This window comes from Aphelocoma coerulescens, chromosome 3 (assembly GCF_041296385.1).
Source record: "Aphelocoma coerulescens isolate FSJ_1873_10779 chromosome 3, UR_Acoe_1.0, whole genome shotgun sequence".
In the NCBI taxonomy this organism is placed as follows: Eukaryota; Metazoa; Chordata; class Aves; order Passeriformes; family Corvidae; genus Aphelocoma; species Aphelocoma coerulescens.
This window is the reverse complement of record NC_091016.1, coordinates 79,987,498-80,007,866: the sequence shown is the minus strand read 5'-3', so window position 1 is coordinate 80,007,866 and position 20,369 is coordinate 79,987,498. Positions and strand designations below refer to the sequence as shown.

At 44.3% G+C, this 20,369-nt stretch overlaps 1 protein-coding gene across 3 annotated transcripts in view; it reads left to right on the top strand.

The window, feature by feature from the left end:
- Positions 1–20,369, top strand: part of SOBP (sine oculis binding protein homolog) — a 111,806-nt gene that overhangs the window by 84,416 nt on the left and 7,021 nt on the right. For 2 of the 3 annotated variants that reach the window (XM_069011031.1, XM_069011030.1), the window contains one exon: positions 12,871–14,825. In XM_069011031.1, the coding sequence (XP_068867132.1) occupies positions 12,871–14,823 (1,953 nt within the window). In that variant the 3' untranslated portion in view covers positions 14,824–14,825. Of the gene's footprint in view, positions 1–12,870; positions 14,826–17,669; positions 18,189–20,369 lie in introns of those variants that run through there. The other variant, XR_011149954.1, reaches the window with a different exon arrangement.

The window sequence follows — 20,369 nt, the reverse complement described above, 5'->3', positions numbered from 1 at the left end:
CCAGATTGATCCCAGGATTACTAAGAATAGATTTGATTTATAAATAGCTTGGTGTCAGGTACGTTCTAGTGCTAAACAGTTCCTCAACAGAGGGATAAGTAAGACCTTTTCATCTGAATAGGAAGGACCATTTTTTTCACTTCCACCCTTACTTAGAAAGGAAGAGGTGTAAATCAGCAAGGAAGAAAACATATTTTGCATTTCTGGAGAACCAGCAAAGGTTTTGGGCCTGAGAAAAGCATCATAGTGGGCAAGCAGGGTGTGTGAAGGGCTTGCCCTTGCTCCCTCAGGTGTTGCACATAAGTAAAGCTGCTTGCTGCCCATCACCCTCACAGCCCTTGGCTCTTGTCAAAGGAACCCTGGCTTCTCTGCAGGAATGTTCTTAGTAAAACAAGAGAAGCATTAGCAGAAGAAGACAAGGAAGTTTTCACACACATTAGTTCACCATATGTTTGGCTCTAGGCTGCAGTTTCAGACCTTTATAACTCCTCATTTATTATTTTCAAGGTTAAGATCCTGAAAAACCATGGTTTCAGATAGCTAGGGACTATAATATTCATGGTAAATCCTACCTACCAGAGACAGTGTAATCTTTTTTCTTTTTTTTCTTCTCTCCTCATTTTGTTCCCCCTCTTCTGGGAACCTCATCCTCTCCTCTCCTCTCCTCTCCTCTCCTCTCCTCTCCTCTCCTCTCCTCTCCTCTCCTCTCCTCTCCTCTCCTCTCCTCTCCTCTCCTCTCCTCTCCTCTCCTCTCCTCTCCTCTCCTCTCCTCTCCTCTCCTCTCCTCTCCTCTCCTCTCCTCTCCTCTCCTCTCCTCTCCTCTCCTCTCCTCTCCTCTCCTCTCCTCTCCTCTCCTCTCCTCTCCTCTCCTCTCCTCTCCTCTCCTCTCCTCTTCCTGTTTGAAGGATGTGCAGACTGTTGCAATCCCCATCTCTCCTATTCCCTGGCCATTATTTCAGTCTTCCCTGCTGCATATGGGAGTGACCAAGGATGAGCCTAACAGTTGCTCAGAATAAGCCTCTCTCCACTGGTGATTTTGTGCTAATAGGAGGGGGAAGGGGAGCTGGGTCTGTACCAATGGGCTCTGGGTTTCAGCCAGGATCAGTGGCTTGCAGCAAGAGAAAGTAGAGGATTCAGAATGTTTCCTCTGTGTGCGGCAGAGCAATTTCCCTGACTTGGCTTCATCTTCTCCAGCCCCCAACTCCAGAGGAAATGGGAAAATGAATTCCACTCTCTGTGCCCAATCTGCAAGAGATGTGACATGTCTCAGTCCTGGGCTGAAACTGATGTGACACATGTTTCCCTGATCCAGGCAGATTTTGGATCTGGCCCAGGGCTGTTCTAATCAAATGTGGTTTCCAGAGAGAGGGCTTTTTAAACTGAACATACTCTGGGACGCAGGGTGGTGTGTACCATTACCAGCAGCGAAACCAGCAGTTCTCAAAGTCACACGCATTCAAATCTCAAACAGCTTTGACTCCCTTCAGAGTTCTGTAGACTAAAACCCAGCAACACCTCTCTTGGGAAGTTTCGTGGGTTTTTTTCATCCATTTTTACTAATGGTCAAGTAAATCTTTCCCTAATCAAGTCAATCTTTCCTTAACATTATTTTTTCAAGTCAGCAGCTGATGCAGTCCCTCTAGGATTTTTATGTGTTTGGGAAAGGTGGTGAAACATGCAGGGAATCTGCATCAGGTAGACTGTGAGACCAAGCCAGTTCTGCTGCAGCCCATGCTGAGGCCATGTATATGTTAGAGCACCCAGTGTAGTGGGTCCTGGCCTGTAAAAATTATTGTGTGATAAAGATTAACATGTAATAATAAAAATTGAAGATCCCTGAGCTATATGGATTGGGGGAAAACAAACACATACACACACACACACACATATATATATATATTTTCAAAGCATCCAAAGACTTGAATTCTGTACACTTCTTGCTTGTACAAGCATAAATCAGAAGATGCAGCACACCAGTCTGAGAGAGTTATGCCACTGTAAAACGGCAATAGGTGTGAGGGAGAAATTTGACTTGGAACCCTTCATTACAGGTAAATAAAGATATCCCAAGGTTTCAGATTGCATTTCTGCTTCCTATTCTATGGACTAATGAAATTTCAAATCTGGATTACACTACTATTCTCTAGACCCAGTAATACTACATTTAACTCTGAGTGATTTAATGACCATTCAGTGGTGATTTTGGTTTCAGGTGAAGTGGTATTGGCCTCCAGCAATGCCTTAGGCTAAAAGCATCATATGTTAGCAAAAAACATTAACCTGCCCCTCAAACCTCCTCATTATTACACTTATAGTTGTGTCAACCAATCTGTGAGGAACTGGAGTCATAACAGAGGGGTTTTTATTGTTATTTTTATATTCTCTTGAATATTAAAAAGAAAATATACTGGGAAAAAATACATATAAGATATTACTAGATATAAATTCTGGACGGGTAATTTTCCACCTCACGTCTGCCATACTATCAGAATAAAGTTTTGATCAGGAAACAAGAAGAGTGAACATGTTTATTCAGACACTGAATAAAAAAGTGAATTAATTAGAGAATGTAAATCTTCATCTGAAGTCATCTGCAGACTTGGTCGCATGAGATTCCTAAAGGTGGAGATTTCTCATTTGGAAAGATTTTGGTCAATCAGTGAGATACTGATTGAGCCTAGTAAAGTGCCCCTTTCATTTTTATCCTTAAGCTTTTCATTGCTTAGCAGCATCTATATTTCTCAAAAGAATTTGGTAGAAGAATTTGAAATGTCAGTTGCTCCCTTTCTTTTCCCCGTTGCTGGAGCTGGATTGCAGCATTGGAATGCTGCAATGCCTAGTGCATACAGGCTTTTCCTCACTGCACTTGTTGGCAGCTGCTCTGCAGAAGAAACCTTCTGTGACTAACGTTTAGTCCAGTTCTTGAAGGCAGCAGGATCTCTGCAGTCCTTGTGTAGGAGTGAGGAGTCCCTGGCATGACAGAAGTGCTGGCCCTGTTGTCTGTCCTATGAACAGTTCTCTGCCTGGGCACTGGTGGGACTCTGCAGCTTGGCCATCCCTAGGATGAAGAAGCTGCTCTGCTGCCTCCTGTAGCTGAACATGTGGAAATGTAGATTATGCAGAAAGTTCTCCAAGGACATGCAAGTAAATGTCCTCCTGAGGAAAGAAATGCATTTCCACTCTCTGAGGAAGAGGAAGGAGGGTATTTCCTACTGCAACCTTCCCCTGCTTGCCCCAAAGAGACAACAGGGCCTGGACACTCTGAGGAAGTATTTCTAAGCCCCAGAAATGTTTTTCCAGATGCTAGCTTTGATTTCTTTCTTATGACTTCCTGAATGTTCAAAGCCAACATTTCTTGTCCTGTTCTCAAGCTGTTTGCAGTGCTTCCCACTGCTGATACTTTGCACAGCTTTAGTGACAGCAGTTTGATGAAGTTCATTTGTGTTGTCTTTAGGAAAAAGTGAAGCTCTTGCTGGTGCACTAACAGCTTAAGGATCATAAAGCAAAGCCTGTTGTGGAAAGGCACAGGCTGTAGTTCACCAAAACTCCCAGCTTCACCTGCTCGATGTAGTTCTTGTCTCTGGCTGCTGAGTTGTTTCCCAGATCATTTCAGGACCAGCGGATTTGGGGAGTGCACATCATGAGAAGTGTTGGCCTGCAAATCAAGTGTTGAACATCAGGGTGACCAGTGCCTACATAATCCAAATCAAACTGCTTGACTGACCAGCAATACATTTGAGCTACTGCTCTGTCAAGCTGGCTTCTCATGCTGCCACCCATGAGCTAAGGGTCATGAGTAGCGTGGTGGAGACACTTAGTTGACTCCACAGATCCCCCAAATTATGCTTGCCAGGAAGATGGCTACACATGCAGTTGAATGGTCTCCTGTCAGACTAGGTTAAACCTGGAAGGGGAACTGCTTCTTGGCCTTTCTGTGTGATGAGGCTTGATGAGATCTCAGGAGTTGAGTGTGGGACTTGATGGCTTGAGCTGTGGTTTACTCTGCCCCACAGACTCTTTCATGACACACTTAGGCTCAAAGGCCAATGCAGTTGGTGTGGGATGAGGTTTCCCATGGCATGCCCTTTTGGAAAGGGCATTCAGACTGAGGTGTTCTTTATATGCTTCTGAAATGTGAGTCTTGGTGAGACAGACGGTCTGACCTACTGAGGGCATTTAACCCCCAGCTCTCCCTTCTGCTCTTACCCTCCTTTTATCTTCTGCATCACATTAATTTTATTTAGGACTTCTGCAGTGGTGGACTTAGCCAGTACTGAAACAGCCATGCAGACATGCCTTTTAATCAGCTCTTGTACAGTACTCCTGTAAAACCCTTACATTAAAGATTTTCGATTTAAATGCTGTTATTGTCATTCTGTGTTATTTTAGCCAGGAACATTTCTGGGGAGAACTTCCTTCTTGGCAAGCCCCACCTCACACTACATTCATTTTCCCTGAAGTTTCGCCCACCATATTTTGGGCTTCACCAGTGGTTTTAGATCCAAAGTTCCTCCCATGATTTCAAAGCCTCAGACTGAAGCTGAAAACATGGAACTCAGCTGTTTACATACAAAATCAAATATGTAGCCACTCGGATGAAACAAGACCCAACCCGGATTTCCACCGGGTATTAGCATAACTCACATTTTTTCTTTTTCACTGGGAACATTAAAAAGCCCCCCAACACAAAGGAACCCAAGGCCTTTGAAAAGACTATGCTTTAAATACCACAGATGACAACTGCAATGATTCAAAAAATGAAATCAATTTATCATTAGCCATTAATTACCAAATAACTCTATTTTCTCCTTATGCTTCATGTGGCTTAGACTTTTGCATAATTAGGATGAAAAATGGAGACAGAGTGAGTCTTGCATTTAAATGACATAAAGTCAGTATTCACTCAGAAAACTTGTAAAGATTTTTGAAAGGACAATGCATTTAGGAGGGTAACATCAGGGAAAGAAAAAACAATCAGGGAGGCAAGCTTTGGTATCTTTTAAACAGAGAGAAACTTGTCACAGGACAGTTTTAAGTTGTAGGCAACTGCAGTGTTCTGTTTTGTCAACTGTTTTTACACAAAGCTCCAAACATTGTAAAAATCTGTTTTGCTTCACACCTAGCATCGCTATGAGCTATATTGTAACCACATTCACAGTGTGTTAGAGCCTGCCTCGGGGTTCCTTCGCAGCAGGTTTCAGCTGGAATGATTCTTTTTGTTTTTTATAATAATCACTCCATTCAAATGGAACAATCAGTATAAAAAAATTATCACAAGCCATCTTGGATAGAAAAATCTTGCCACAATAAACATGCTGAATGTTTTACAATAAGACATCAAAAATGGTGATCGAGGCTGGATAACTGCTTAGAGCCACACTTTGGATTATGCCTGTTACAGTATTGTTTGACATTTGGTAGTGAAAGAGCATCAATTCCCAGTCATGACAGCTGAGGCAGGGACTTAGTCATAGTTGTCTTCAAAGAAGATGCTGTGAACTGCCCTCCCCCTTCAGGGACAGTCTGCTTGCCTGCCGGGGACCCCCAGACAAAGCCCCCAGCCCCATGGGCCAGCATGCAGCGGCTGCAGTGCTGGACATGCAGACCCCTGCACACCCTGCTCAGGCACTGGCTGTGCCCCAGGCTACCCAGTCAGTCTCAGGAGGAAGCCTGGGCGTGGGCGTTTTGGAGGAGGATCAAGTAGGGAAATGTGGGACACGTTGGTGAGCGGCAGCGGCTTGTGCGGCTTCTGGCAAGGCTGCACCCACTCTATCTCTTGGCGCTGGGTGCTGGCAGCTGAATACCTTTTGTGATAACTCAATTAGCTGTGAAAAAAGCACAAGAGCATTTGGATATTATGCTGATTATTGCTTACCTCTCAAATGAGTTTGTCATTTTCCATCATCTCTGGGTGGAAAATATTCCCCCCCCTGTTCCTCACTCTGACCCCATTGTTCTGAGAATGGCATGTCCTTCTGCAGATCATCACCTGCCCACCTTTCCAATTGGCATGGCAGTGTGTCTACCTTGCTCTTCTTCATATTTGTCTTTTTCTGAGTCAGGAAATGCTAAAAGGGAACTTTAATGCCTTGGAACAATCTTTATGTCAGACAAATCAGTGTGTGTGCTAAGAACTGTGTCCCGTGGGGGCTTTGATTCCTGAGGCGCTGTTCTGCGGGGGGGTTACCCTCAGAAGGTGAGCAGAAGAAGAGGTGAAAAGTGGTACAGACCCAAATTGATGTTTGCAGGAGGTCTCAGTCTGACCCAGAGCCTCACTGGCGCCACAGCTTCTCTGTGCTTGCAAGTGTTGGATACATTAACACTTGAGGTACAGCTCTTGCCCCAAAGTTTCTCTCTTCTTGATAGGCAACAGACTGCAGAATCAGGGCCATTTGTGGGATTAGCATTGCAGGTGGGATCTGTGAGGGGATTACCTTGTAGGTGACCTGTTCTGAAGAGAAGCCTTGTTGATGGATAAATGGAGAAAAGAAGGGAGGGTGCAGACAGCCACATTGCCCAATAATCTTGGAGAGCTGTCAAGGACAGTGGAGAGAGGTTTCACACTCCTTTAGAGATAAGTTAGGCACACAGTCCTGCAGGACACACAGATCTAGGGTTCTTTCCTTCTGATAGACTGAATTTTCCCCTAGTGTCCTGCCAGGAGTGCTCACAGCCTTGTGAGGTGGCCTGGGTGTCAAGGTGCCTTGGTGTCTGTGCTGCAGTGGCTGCTGGCTGTTCTGCAAAGGGTCTGACTGAGCTGTGTGTTAGAACACTAGTTGTGACTCATTTGGCTCTATACTAGAAACCTCTGTACGTGTGTTTCAAGCCACTTCCTAATTTCTAGATTTTTGCTGTGTCCAATGTTTGGCAGACTTCAAAAAACTTGAGCCCTTGCTGTAAAACGTGGCTGGTGTGTCGGGTTCTCACTTGGCTGCAGGGCAGGAGGATGACCAGGGGAGAGGCGTTGTTCCTCACCTTGTGGCTTTTGGGGTGGGAGCCTCTGCCCCCATGGCTCACACATTCTGGCTGGGTGGCAGTGCTGGAAACTTCAGGGAACTTCCCAGACCTTTCCAGGACCAGTCTGGGCTAAAAGGAAAGGCAACCAGGGCCAGAAAACGATATAGGAAATGTGCAGTGGTGTTCGTGAAGCCAGAACATATGCCTGAATGTATATAAAGAGACAGCAGTTGGATACCACAGTGAGAAAAGGAAGTAGGAACCACTCAGCAAAGTCGAATACATGGATTTTATGCCAAGAGAAGCGAGGCTTTTATAATCTTCAGCATCTGTTCAACATCTTTGATAAAAGCCTGGTCCTCAGATGTGATTCAGCCCTCCCTCGTGCAAGGTGTCCCCCAGTGGTGCTCTCCTGAGCAAGGAGAGGAGCTTTGTCAGCCACCCTCTGGTTCTGGAGAAGCTGAAAATGGCATGTTTTTGCCCTAGTGACCACCTTCTGTACTCTTGCTAAGCTTTACCGTGGAGCTGATACTAGTCCAAAGCATTGTGTAGGAGGCACAGGCTCTCTTTCATCACAGCAGGGTTTTTTCCATTGCTCCTCATTCCTGGTTTCTCTCAGGCTGATGTAAATACCTCTGCAAACAGGTTTTGCCAAGTGTATTTCTTAATGAAGTAGTGTCTGATACTAGATTATTCTTCAAAGGTTAGTGGTGGACTGCACCGATGTGTGAACTTTGTGCCTGCATTTGACAGCAAATTGATTTAAGTATTAATTACCTGGTGCCCAAAGCCCAAGTGCAGCCCTTTTAGGCACAGCAGGATCCTGTGTTGTGCCTGCGAGGCAGCCTCGTAGCCATGTCTGGATTCCACTTTGGATGATTCTATCAAAATAAAGATATGGATGCCAACAGGAATGGCTTTATTTCCCCTCTTTGTATTAGAGACATCTGAGTGTTACAGGATCCCTCAGTCCCAGCTTCCTTGGTGTTCCTGTATTGGGCACGAGCTGTGTTTCTGCTGATGCAGTGTCTTCTGAGTTGTCTCCTGGTGTAGATTGCTGTGTGTTTCACAGGAAAGCGGATAAATGATACCAAGTCACTGAGCTTATAAGTAGCACACTGGCAACCCGCCACTAAAATATAAATACATTAAATGTACTGAAGGAATGTTCATTCTGTTGTTTAGCCTTGGCTATGCCCCAGTTAGGTAAATTTAATCTTCTTGAGGGTTGTTGCGTTACAGCTGAATGAGATAGGCCATTATCTTATTACTGATCTTTATGTCATTCAGGATTCATGTTCTGGCTTTCATGGTGTGAAGTGTGCTTGCCCCAGAGGAGTCCTGGAAGTGTTTTCCAAGGTAGATGAAGGTGCATAGGGGATCAGTTAGCATCTTGCAAGTTTTGACCCTCTATCTCAGAAATGTTCACGCTTATTGTCAGTGACACCACTGCTGGTCCAACGTCCTGTTGGAAGAAATGTACAAAATGGTGGCTTTGCCTATGTTTGTTGGGAATGCCTGTAATTCAGACTCACAGCATTTATTTTGTTCCCGGGTATTTTTTCTGCAGTTCCTTCCAAAATCCCTGTCCATGCCTCCGCTGCTGTTGAGGTTGGGAACAAAGCTCTTGATGACTCCAGGGTGAGCAGGGGCCAGTGTTAAGCAACAGACCCAAAGCCGATGGATTGCATTAAAGAGGAGTCTCTTCATTGTTTTCCACTGGTGCCGGGTCAGGCCCTCCAAATGTGATCCTACAACATTAATGCTTGTGACTAATCCCAGTGAAACCCAGGGAGCTGCTCCCATGTGTAAGCACTGCCAAATCCAATGTGCAGCATTAACAAGGACGGTGCAACAGTTTGGCTCTTCTCTCGGTTGTACAATGAAGGGAAGGGATGAGGCAGAAAAAGGGAATGAAAAGGAATACATGAGCAGAGAGATCCTGAGCTGGTTGTGAAGAACAGTGATGTTCTGTACAGAATGCAAGTACTTAAAAAAATAAGACATCAGCTGTGTGTTTTACAGAGAAGAAAATGTTATTTTATTGAATGGAAAGATAGATATGTTTCACCTATCACATCTGAACTAATCAGTGTAGGCTTTTAGAAGAAATCTGTAATTACTCTGAGCACGTCATTAGTTAGATGTAAAATGAATGATATTGCTCCATTTTATTACCTCTAGTGATATAGCCATTTGTATCAGAAATTCATTGACCTCATCTTCAATGATCAATTCTGTAAGACAGACTTGATTCATTAATTCTTAAGTGACATTTTTTTTCTCCTCCAGTAATTTCTTCGTTGTTGTAGAGACCGTTTTTCTGCCTTTTAGTATAGTATTGTGAGGCATCATATTACCTGCATATGAGTCCCACATTTTTATTCATTTTATCTTAACTAAGCAGCACAGACAGATTGCTTATGTAAAAAAAAGAAAGGAAGGAAGAAAAAACCAGAATAAAATTATGAAATACGTGATTGTGGAAGATGGACATTTTTATTTTCTATGTCGTATCTTCAACACTTTGAGATATTGTATAAAATCAATGAGATAATTATTGAATATTTGGTCTATGCAATATATTCAGAGGAACAGATTTGCTGCCTTTAATTTCTGTGGTTTTAATTAATTTCATCTGGTGATAAAATATACAGAAGGGTCTGTGATCAATATGTGAGGCAGGCGTACTTCAGAGTTTCTCATTCCTCAGTGAATTATTGAAAACAGGAGAAATCAGTAGAGAATTTGTAAGCAGGATTTCTAAATATTTTACCAAGGAAGAAAAAATATTTGTTTAGCCAGGAGAGACATAGGGGCCCACTGGAGATAAACAAATCAATACAGCAATGATACAGTGAAGTGCTTCAGTGAATTTTTCAAATGCTAACTAATAAAATTAAATTATTAGAAAAGATGCCACAATTTTTTGTGGGGCTGTATTTCTCTTTCAATCCCTTTAATTAAGGTCATGGACGGGGCTCTTCCTAGAAACATAAGGGGACTGGGTTTAGTCTCTCATATTTCTCAGGCACTTTGGCAGTGGGCTTACAAGGTGGTTTACTTCCTTGTCCCAAAGGAAAAGTGAGTCTTCACTGCAGCTGCATCTGAAGTCCTGCTCCATCCTTTACTGCAGGCGCCTCTGAGGCCAGTCTCCTCCTTGTCTTTCCAGTGCAAATAGATGGTGATGGGCCAGGGTGGGCTTCATCCTGCCCCAGCCTGCCTCAGGAGCTGGCTGGGAGCTCCTAGTACCTCTTTGTGCAGCTCCTGGGGTACATGTGGAGACCCTCTGCATCTTTGCCAGCCCTTGGGGCAAGAGCATACTCTGCAAGCAGCAGGAGGAGTGTGCTGGCATACATCCCAATTCCATACATGCAAAATAGATAGCATTTTGTGGCTACAGCAGTGAGCTCTTGCTCAGAAATGACTTAAAGGTAAATTCAGCAGCTACACTGAGTTAAATAGTATCTCATTACCTCGTGGTGTAGACTCACAAATTTCCTTTTTGTCTGCTTCGAAAACAATGGCAAACCAGAAAATTTCAGGAGGTTGATTATAGGATATTTCCATCATGTGTGCTGACTTGCCAGGTGGGTGGCAAAACCCATACCCACGCCAAATACGCAGGATGGTTCGGTGCCCACTGCTGTGTGTTTGCACTGTTTGCATCACAAGCTCCAGGGCTGTCTGTGATGGCCACTGAGCCTTCCTGTGGGGAGCAGACGGAGAGCTGATACCTGCTAAAATCCAGGAGCTGTTGGAAGTGGGATTGCCCCCTCTTTGCCCTGCTTGCTGCACTCCTGCTTTCCCATCTGCCCATCACTTGGGGGGGATGCATGCACCATGGCAGTGCAGGCATTTATCTCAACAGCTCTGTGCATTTGACAGCCTTTTTGTCCACATCTTTTAGGGTGTGACAGCATCACTGTGTGTTCAATGCAGGGCTGGACTTGTTTGCACTGGGAAATTTCCTTTCTTGCAATGGGGCATCATGCTGGAAATACACCTGTGCTGATGCCACATGCACCAAGCAGCACCAGCACCCCCTCTGCTTTATCTCACGGGGCACATTGTCTGTATGGCCAAGCTAAAAATCTGGGTCCTGCATTCCCAAACTTCAGGGGTGACTTAGTAGTTGCTACTTCTCAATTGGTTATTTAGCTTGATTTAAATGTTGGGATAAAAGAGAGGGAGTGTGTGCATGTGTGAGCGTGTGAATAGGGAGGGGAGCAGGAGGGAAGTAAACAGCAACCTGACAGGATAGCCAAAAGCTTGAGGAGTTAAATGGGCTAATAGCCATAGCATATAGTGTGTGTATGTGTATATATACATTAAAGATATATTACTGAAAAATCAAGAATGGCACCACTGTTTATATTAAAGGAAAGCTGAGAGTTAAATGAGATGGGTAATCAGATGCCCAGCATATGTTGTTTTGAATTGTTTATATGGCCAATAGTTATTAAAATTAATTATCCTTTTAATGCAGTCTTTTCACAATCATAGTCTTCTTTGGGGTTTTTAGTGTATTTTTTTCCTTTGTACAAAAGATAGTCATTTCAAAACATGCTACTATGGGCTATTTGGAAAAGGCAGAACAAACAATACCAGGATATATTCTGACATGGTCATAGGCTCAACATGCTGATAGAAAGCACCAAAAATCTTGTCAGTGAAGTATTTTGAGAACTAATGTAAATGACAAAAATGGGGGGGGGGGGGTTTGTGTGTGTAAAATTCTGTCAAAAAAGTGAGGCACTGAAAAATCTGACATCTGTTTATCTGTTTATAGCTATGGCAAGATTACTCATATTAATTCTTGTTTAAAATGCCATATGAAGGAAAGGCATTTGTGCAAACAAGAGTCATATTTGAATTGTAGATCATGTCTTCACCATCTGTGAGAGCTGTTGGTGTTGCAAAATTAATGTGTTAATGAAATCACAATAATTTCTCTGAAGTAATGGATTCTGAAGCCTAGAATGACTATTTTTTGAACTTTGGTGTCTAGTGGTTTACAACTGGGAAAACCTTTCACAGCTTAATTAGTTCTGCAGCCTTATTTTAAAAAAAAATTGGCTATGGCTTCACCACACCAATAGCAACACAGAAAAGGATTAAATGGAAAGCAGAGAAACAAAACAAAATTGAGCCTGTGATGCAAACTTTTTGCCGTAGTATTTGAGAAGTTGTTAAACAGGTTCTTGCTTGCCAAGAAGTTTTACTCAAAGTGACTTGTACACAAGAGTGGGCAAACAGCTCAGAAAATAATTCCAGCTTGCTGAAACATCACAAATTGGGACTATTCGAACCTTACACAAATATCCTAACTTTTTCCAAGTTTCTCCTTGGAACGAAGGGCAAAGAATCAATGATGCTTTTTGCTTTGTGATGCCATTTTGAAATACCACACTCTTTCCAACTTATTATTTGATACCCTTAGTAGAATACTAAATGTTACTGTGCACTGCAGTGTAGCAGAAATGGTTTGCATTCATTTCCAGCAAGTTTCCAGTTCTCACACTCCTTGTGTAGCATGGCATCTCAGATGGCACAGGCGTGCTTAGATTACCCCTGAGGAGTAATCACAGCCATACTCATATGGACTTTGCACACTTACATATGCGTGTTGTAGCAGTTTATGCTGACTGAGGATTCTTCTCTGTGCTATGGGTTCAAGATATATAATGCATTATATAAGGCAGAACTGAGATCATGGGAGCCCGAAAAGGGAGTGGCATTCAATTCATTAATACGTTGGAGAAGAAAAAAGGTGCAGTTTTCACAAATGTAACTTCTTTTTTTCCTGTTAGAAAAATAATGTATTTAGCAACTGAAAAAATACTTTTAAAATAACACTATGAAGAGAAGATTGCTTTTCTTACCTGATTTGATTTTATTACTGTGTTGTAGGTATGTGACTGGTGTAAGCACATAAGACACACAAAAGAGTATCTGGATTTTGGGGACGGGGAAAGAAGGCTTCAGTTCTGCAGTGCAAAATGTCTCAATCAGTACAAAATGGACATTTTCTACAAAGAGACACAGGCCAATCTTCCAGCTGGACTGTGCAGTACATTACATCCTCCAGTCGAAAATAAAGCAGAAGGCACTGGGGTGCAGCTGCTGACTCCAGATTCTTGGAATATACCGCTAGCAGATGCTCGGAGAAAAGCCCCATCCCCAGCGTCTGCAGCTGGCCAAATTCAAGGCCCTGGACCATCAGCGTCTACCACTGCCTCTCCGTCTGACACTGCCAACTGCTCTGTCAGTAAAATCCCCACGCCAGTTCCCAAACCTATTCCCATCAGTGAGAATCCAAATATTCCACCAGTTTCTGTCCAGCCACCTGCTAGCATTGTGCCTCCAATTGGTGTCCCACCTCGCAGTCCTCCCATGGTGATGACAAACCGTGGGCCAGTTCCTCTGCCCATATTCATGGAACAGCAAATTATGCAGCAAATCCGTCCACCGTTTATTCGTGGGCCACCTCACCATGCCTCAAATCCTAACAGCCCTCTGTCAAATCCAATGATTCCTGGAATCGGTCCCCCACCAGGTGGTCCCAGAAATATGGGTCCCACTTCTAGCCCCATGCACAGGCCAATGCTTTCCCCCCATATCCATCCCCCCACAACACCTACCATGCCTGGGAATCCTCCCGGCTTGTTGCCGCCTCCCCCTCCCGGAGCTCCTTTGCCCAGTCTTCCCTTCCCCCCTGTCAGCATGATGCCAAATGGTCCTATGCCTATGCCACAGATGATGAACTTTGGATTGCCATCCCTCGCCCCACTGGTGCCACCCCCAACTCTACTAGTGCCATATCCTGTCATTGTCCCTTTGCCTGTTCCCATCCCCATCCCCATTCCCATCCCGCACATCAACGACTCCAAACCCCCCAATGGCTTCTCCAGCAATGGCGAAAGCTTCATTCCGAGTACCTCCAGCGAGACGCCTGGGGCAAAGCCAACCAATAACTCTTCATCCCCTCGAGAGTCAAAGCAAGGATCATCCAAATCCTCTGACTCATCACCGAGCTGCTCAGGCCAGTCCCTTAATCAAGCTCAAGTGCTTCAGGAGCACAGTAAAAATGAAGTTGTTGATTTGACTGTCAGACCTAGTAGTCCAGTGAACAGTAAATTTGGTTTCCCCACTGTGCTACAGGGTCCGCAGGATGGTGTGATAGACCTAACAGTAGGGCACCGGTCTAGGCTGCACAATGTCATCCACAGGGCTCTACACGCCCAAGTGAAAGTTGAACGTGAACCTAACAGTGTTGTAAATTTGGCTTTTGGTAGCTCAGACAAAAGGAACTGCAGTGACTGCAGGGATAACTGCAGCCCAGTTGACTCAAAAACACTACCGTGCAGTGACGGAGCTCATTGCTGTCCCGTCTCCTTGGCCTCTGGCACGCCGGGACTGGAAGCTGGCGCAGCGGTGTGCAACGTCATTGTGAATGGCACAAAGAGCACAGAGGGTTCCAAGAACCCGGAGCCGCCCCAGGAGCCGAAAAAGCCCCAGCCCCCGGAGGAGCTGGCAGTGAGCGAGCTGGAGTCTGTTAAGGAGAACAACTGTGCGTCAAACTGCCACCTCGAGGGAGATGCTGGCAAGAAGACTGGGGAGGAGCCCCTGGCTGGGGGAGACAAACAGGACCCGAACCTTAACAATCCAGCAGACGAGGACCATGCATATGCTTTGCGGATGCTGCCCAAGACAGGTTGCGTGATCCAGCCTGTGCCAAAACCAGCAGAAAAGACTGCTATTGCACCGTGCATTATCTCAACGCCAATACTCAGCACAGGGCCAGAGGATCTGGAGCCACCATTGAAAAGGAGGTGTCTCCGAATTCGAAATCAGAATAAGTAAAGGTTTGTGTAATCACTACTGCCTTCTGTGTGAGTAGAATTGAGTATTTCCAGGTATGAGGTCAAACTCATGTGGATGTGGCCTTTATGAAACAAAAAGATACAAATTCCAGTTTATGAGCACTTTCAGGAAACTATTGGTATTTGTGTTTTAGTATTGTTTTTTGTGTTGTATTGCATCTGTACTTGTCAGTACTCCATTCATCAGCAGCCTCATTACACTTTTGCTCACAGAACATTTCGTGATGGTTCTGGCTGTGAAGTTATTGTGCTGTGTATGTCAAAGTCAGTGATTTTCTGCCTAGAATATGGTTTAGGTCTGGGCCATTAATCTGTTTACTTATTCCAGCTGAGTAACACAGCAACTCAAGCCTTCACAATGACTGAAATTGCCCTGCAGCATAGCATAGAGCCAGATGACCCAGCAGCTTCCTGCTAGCTCAGATCCAATGGACATAGCAAATGGTCACCTCCAACCATCTTACTTTGCTCTGCCTCCAGACTGCACCCTGGCTTTCCACTGAGCTGTTCTCCGGAGGCTGAACTCCCTCTCCATGAGCTTTCTCGTCTCATATATTGGTGCCTAGGGACTGCCTGCTGTTTGGGACCTGCCCACTATGGCTTATTGCAGCAAAACCTCTGCCGTGGGGCTTTACTGCCTTGCCTGAGGTATCTGCCTTTGGTGCAAGTCTCCCACCTTAGAAAAGCAGCTGATATTTCCCCCAGCCCTGCCCTTGGTGTATTTCTGTGGTTCCTGGTAGGGCTGCAAAGCAAGACACAGGTATGGGTAACTCCACCAACCCCCATGGCTTGTCCAAGGACAGTACTCCAGAGGCAGAAATTCTTGTCCTTCATTCCCAATTTCCAGCCTACTGAATCCCTCTGATAATATAGCATCTTTGTAAAACTCCTAGTTTAATGTACGTCTGATGCTTCAAACCTGTGAGCAAGAAACTGTTAAGGAGTCTTCCCTGTCTGACCATCCAGGAGCTGCTCGGGCAGTCACTCTCGTACCTCCTGAGCTGGGACAGAAGCCCCTCCACAGCTACACACCCCACACTCAGACAGTCACACCAGGTTTTCTCACCAGCTCGACCCCAGGTTTTCCATAGCAGAGTTCTCAGATATCCCAATCCTTAAAATGATTTAATCATCATGCAATAACTAAATAACAGAACAACAGCTTGAGCTGATGCCTTTGAGTAGAGATCCAGAACAAAGGAACCCCTGGGCTTTTATACCTTTTATACCCTCACAGTCTAAGCACAGGAAAGTCTGGGGGTTGGTGGTAGTGAGTGTCTGGTCACCTGGCTGGGCCACAGGTCCCTGTGTCATTTGTTATGGAAAGGATTAGCGCCCATTCCCATCCTCTTGCCTGGTTCTCAGACTTGGGTGCCTGCCCCCGCAGAGCTCAACCTGCAGCTGGCACTGCAGCTGCACACTGAGCTACCTGCACGGAATGTATTCCTTAACAAAACTAATGTAATGGAATTTATTTAGGTTCACAAGCACGGAGAGCTTCTTTCAGGAAAAGGGGAAATGGTGGGTGTTGCAAGAAATCTGTTCAGCAGTAAAATACTGATGGTTCGCCGGATGTGGCTTGGTGACATGCCAGATTTCATTACAATCCGTGGAATATTCTGCAGCCTCCAGTAAATCCCTGTCCCTGGTAGCACAAATAGTGACTGCAGTGATGTTTGGCACCTACAGCCACAGAGAGCAGCAGCAGGGTGTGTAATCTGGGCCATTGCAGTGTCTCCCTGCTCCGTCAGTGAGGGCTAATTGCACCAGCAAAGATATATAGTACACTCAGGACTCCCTTCTCATTTGTTAACACCACATTCCCTGTGCTGGTTGCAGGGTTGGAAACGTTACTTCCCTTGATCACCAGCAGTATTTATTTACTTTCTTCAGTGGAACACAACCATTATTCTTTGCTCTCAGCATGTGCTGACACATTTAAAAGATACACTAATAAGAATAGAGGACAACTATCACATTCATGGACTAATAACCAGCATATACAATAATTCAGAAGTCAAATGAATATTTAAAATCTTTACATGCTCCTAGGTCCTCCTAGTGGGGATCCCCCTACCCACCCCCGAGGTATGGAATGTATGTCCCTCAGCAGCTATATCTTTATTGCAGACCCCAGTGTTACCTTTGGAGCTTGAAAGATTCCCTTAATAAATGTATGCATGCTTCTACCTAGGGGTAGTGATTTGATCTAGTGATAAGGACACTATTTGGCTGTATCCTTTTTATTAAATTTTAGGAGAGCTATGGTTAACCCTTCCTTTCCTACCTCTCTGAAGCTCCTCATAGCTGCTTATTTCAACACAGTGCTAGAAGACTTGCACATTTATGTGCTTACTCTGTAGTCAAAGAAAGGCTGGTTCTTAGCATCTACTTCTGCTTGCCTGGACCATCCAGGCTGCAGCAATGCTGCCTCTTCAAGGTCCCAACCCCAAGAGGAGATTAGTATCATTCAAAGCCAGAGCTTAAACCTGAGGGAGTTCTGGCTTCACCAAGTTGGGTATTTTTGCCTGTTGATGTGATTATTCATGACATCACTTCACAGATAGTATTTGAGAGAGAAAGTGGGCAAACTGAACAAGCTGCATTGGAAAGACAAGAACTCTTTATCATTCGGTTACTGTCCTCAGCCCTTTGTATTCTCTAAATGTCAATAACTGCCACTGTGATTATCCTCAGGAATAACAATTTTCCCTTTCATCCTGAGTTTTACATATTTCTTTGCCTCAATGTAAGGGTTGTCTTACAGGAAAGTTTTCAGGTTGCCTGGCAAGATTAATCTGACCTAATACAGACATTAGGAACAAAGATGCAGCTGAGCTAATTGTCTAAACTCTCTTTAAAATCAACCTAGAGAAGCAGGCACTTCAAAGAGACAGCTGAGCTCATCCCAGAGTCAACAACTAAGACAGCTCAGATGAATTGTGCCCTAGGAGTGCCTATTTCTGCCTGCAATGAGGGAAACCTAAGGTGACCAGCACAGACATAGATGTCCACACAGACGCTGGAAGTTAAGAAGCCCAGCCTAGGTGTCTGCCGTACCTCTGGGGCTTGTGCAGTAGCATAGCACATCATGGTGATGGTTATTAGTCTGTGCTCATCCCCTCGTTCCTCCAGAAAAAGAAAAGAAGTAGCCTCTGTGCAGAAGAGATGGGAGACCAGGGTCCTTACATACTCCAAAGGAAAGAGGATATTCCGAATACTCTGCAGAAATAAACAGCGTGGTAACCATCTCATTCCAGTGGGTACCTCAGTGAAATGCGGGTGGGTTTTGAGCATCTCAAGGCACGCACAAGTGATTTGCACAGCTCTGATGATTGATTTGAGGTGAGGACTCTGTGGTTTCATGCAGAGCCCTTTTGCTATTTCACTATTGCTGGTCATAGCCAGTTTGGGGGAGGAAAAGGGCTCTGCCTTAGATTTCTGCCCTCCCTGCCTGTGAGGACTGAGCAGGGCTCAGAGCCTGTCCGTGTCTGTGCAGAGAGGGCAACAGGGGGAGGAAACATCCATGCAGCCTCTTGCACTGCAGCCCTGACCTCTGCCGTGCCCATGGGTTAGTTCCTCCAGCCTGGGCCTAGGGAAAACCTAAGGAGGATAAAACCCTACTCCTTTGGCAATCCAGTTGTGGGGAGGACCCCTTGAGAGAGACTCCTAACCTCATAGAAATTCTAATAAAGTACAAAGAGGGTAGAAGCTGCACTAACAAATGTGTTGATTTGGGCCCTTGGAGGTTTGTATTGATTGCACTGATCACATTAACCTGGGAGAAAAAAAGTCCAACCAATTGTCTTTTTCTCTCTTGCTTCTCACCTATCCTAATTGGAAAATCTGAACATATTGCCCTAATGTGCAACTTTTCCTGGATTTTATTTCCCATCAAATTGTGTGACAAGAAGGAAATTAGCCAAATATTTTTATGCTAGAGTTCTGGACAGACAGATTGAATTCATGTAATAGCAACATGGACTCTCTAAAAAGGAATCAATGCAAACGTGACCTTTTTGGGCAAGTTGCCAATCTCTGGATTATTTAATGTACCAATTACTTGATTATTGAAAGTGCTAATCAGCAACATAATCCTTGATGTTAAAGTTTAGTTTCTCCATCAGGACATGGACTGTCAAGCTGTTCTAGCCTGATGCAATTTGAAGAACTATCAAAAGATGTCTCGGTGCCAAAGTCCTGCTATGATAAAGGAATGAAGCTAGGAAGAATATTCTGTTGAGTGTTACATTTTCAAGTTTGAGCAATGTGCCTTTCTAAAATTAGTAGTGTTAGTGTTGCCTGCCTACATGCTTTATGCCCTGGCGGGATCAGTTTTAACCCGCCAGCTTTGATGTCAAGGTTTCCTAAAGCAAAGAAATGAAAACACTGAGGTCTGCTTGGATTTAACATGATGGTTATGTTAAACTGAATGAGAAAATGAAGTGGCACATGCTAAACTCACAACTAGCTTCTGTGTGTGTGTATGTGTGTGTGTTGAGTAATCCTGTGTTGGGGACAGAGGAGTAAGGAAAGGAAGGAGGTTTTTTGCTTGTGTCAGCAGAATTTCTTCCAGAAGTAAAGGAAATAGTAGGTGTATGGCCACCTACAGAGCCAACGTTTATGTCCTGGGGTCAGCATCTGCTGAGTGAAAGGCCCAAACCTTCAGCTGTCTAGTTCATGCATTGTTCTCATAAAAATATACAACATGCAGAACACTCAGTTCAGAGCACAAGTAATATATATCCCACTTCGAGCTCCTCTGCCCATAATGGTCCAGCACAAGATTTCCTGCTCTTGTCTGAATTCCTGAGGCAAGGGACGTAGCTATTAACCTCCTTTTTCTTGCCTAAGAAATTTTATTTCTCCTCTGTCTCTGTGGTGTCTATCTATCAACATCTTACCTCTGCCCAGCTTGCTATGATCAGGACAAAATTTGACCTTAAAGATATACTTGAAAACAGATTTTCTATATTTGAACACATTTCTATGCTAGTCATCTTTGTTGACACAGTATTATGGGCCAGAGCCTTAGCTAATTTTAACTGGATATAGTTCCACTGATGCCAAACTAATTTAAATCTGCAGAGTAATTGGACTCATACACTTAACACCTACTCTTCTGCTTCAGAAGTTTTCCTTCACCTGGCTTCTTATGAGCCTACAGAAATTTTCCATTTATCCAAAGGGGGAGAGGAGAGACTTTTACCACCACAAAGCCTTAAACACATTTGCTTGGAACTGAAGCTTTGCCCTTGAGAGCTGTCCAACTCTAGCAGTGTGATCTTATGTTTCAAAATTGCCTGTATACCTTCTCAGGTATATCAAATCAGAAAAAGGATTTCCCAGAGAAAGAAAAAAAAAAAAAGGAAAGAAAAAAAGGGTTCTCAAAATAGTGAAGTATAAAATGACATACTTCCAGGGTAGCTTTCAGCTCCCACATCTTGCTGTCGGGGTGTGGGAGTGCTAACTTCCGTCTCAGTAGCAGTAAATAGCAGGCTCGTGGTACGCTGCCATAGATCACTG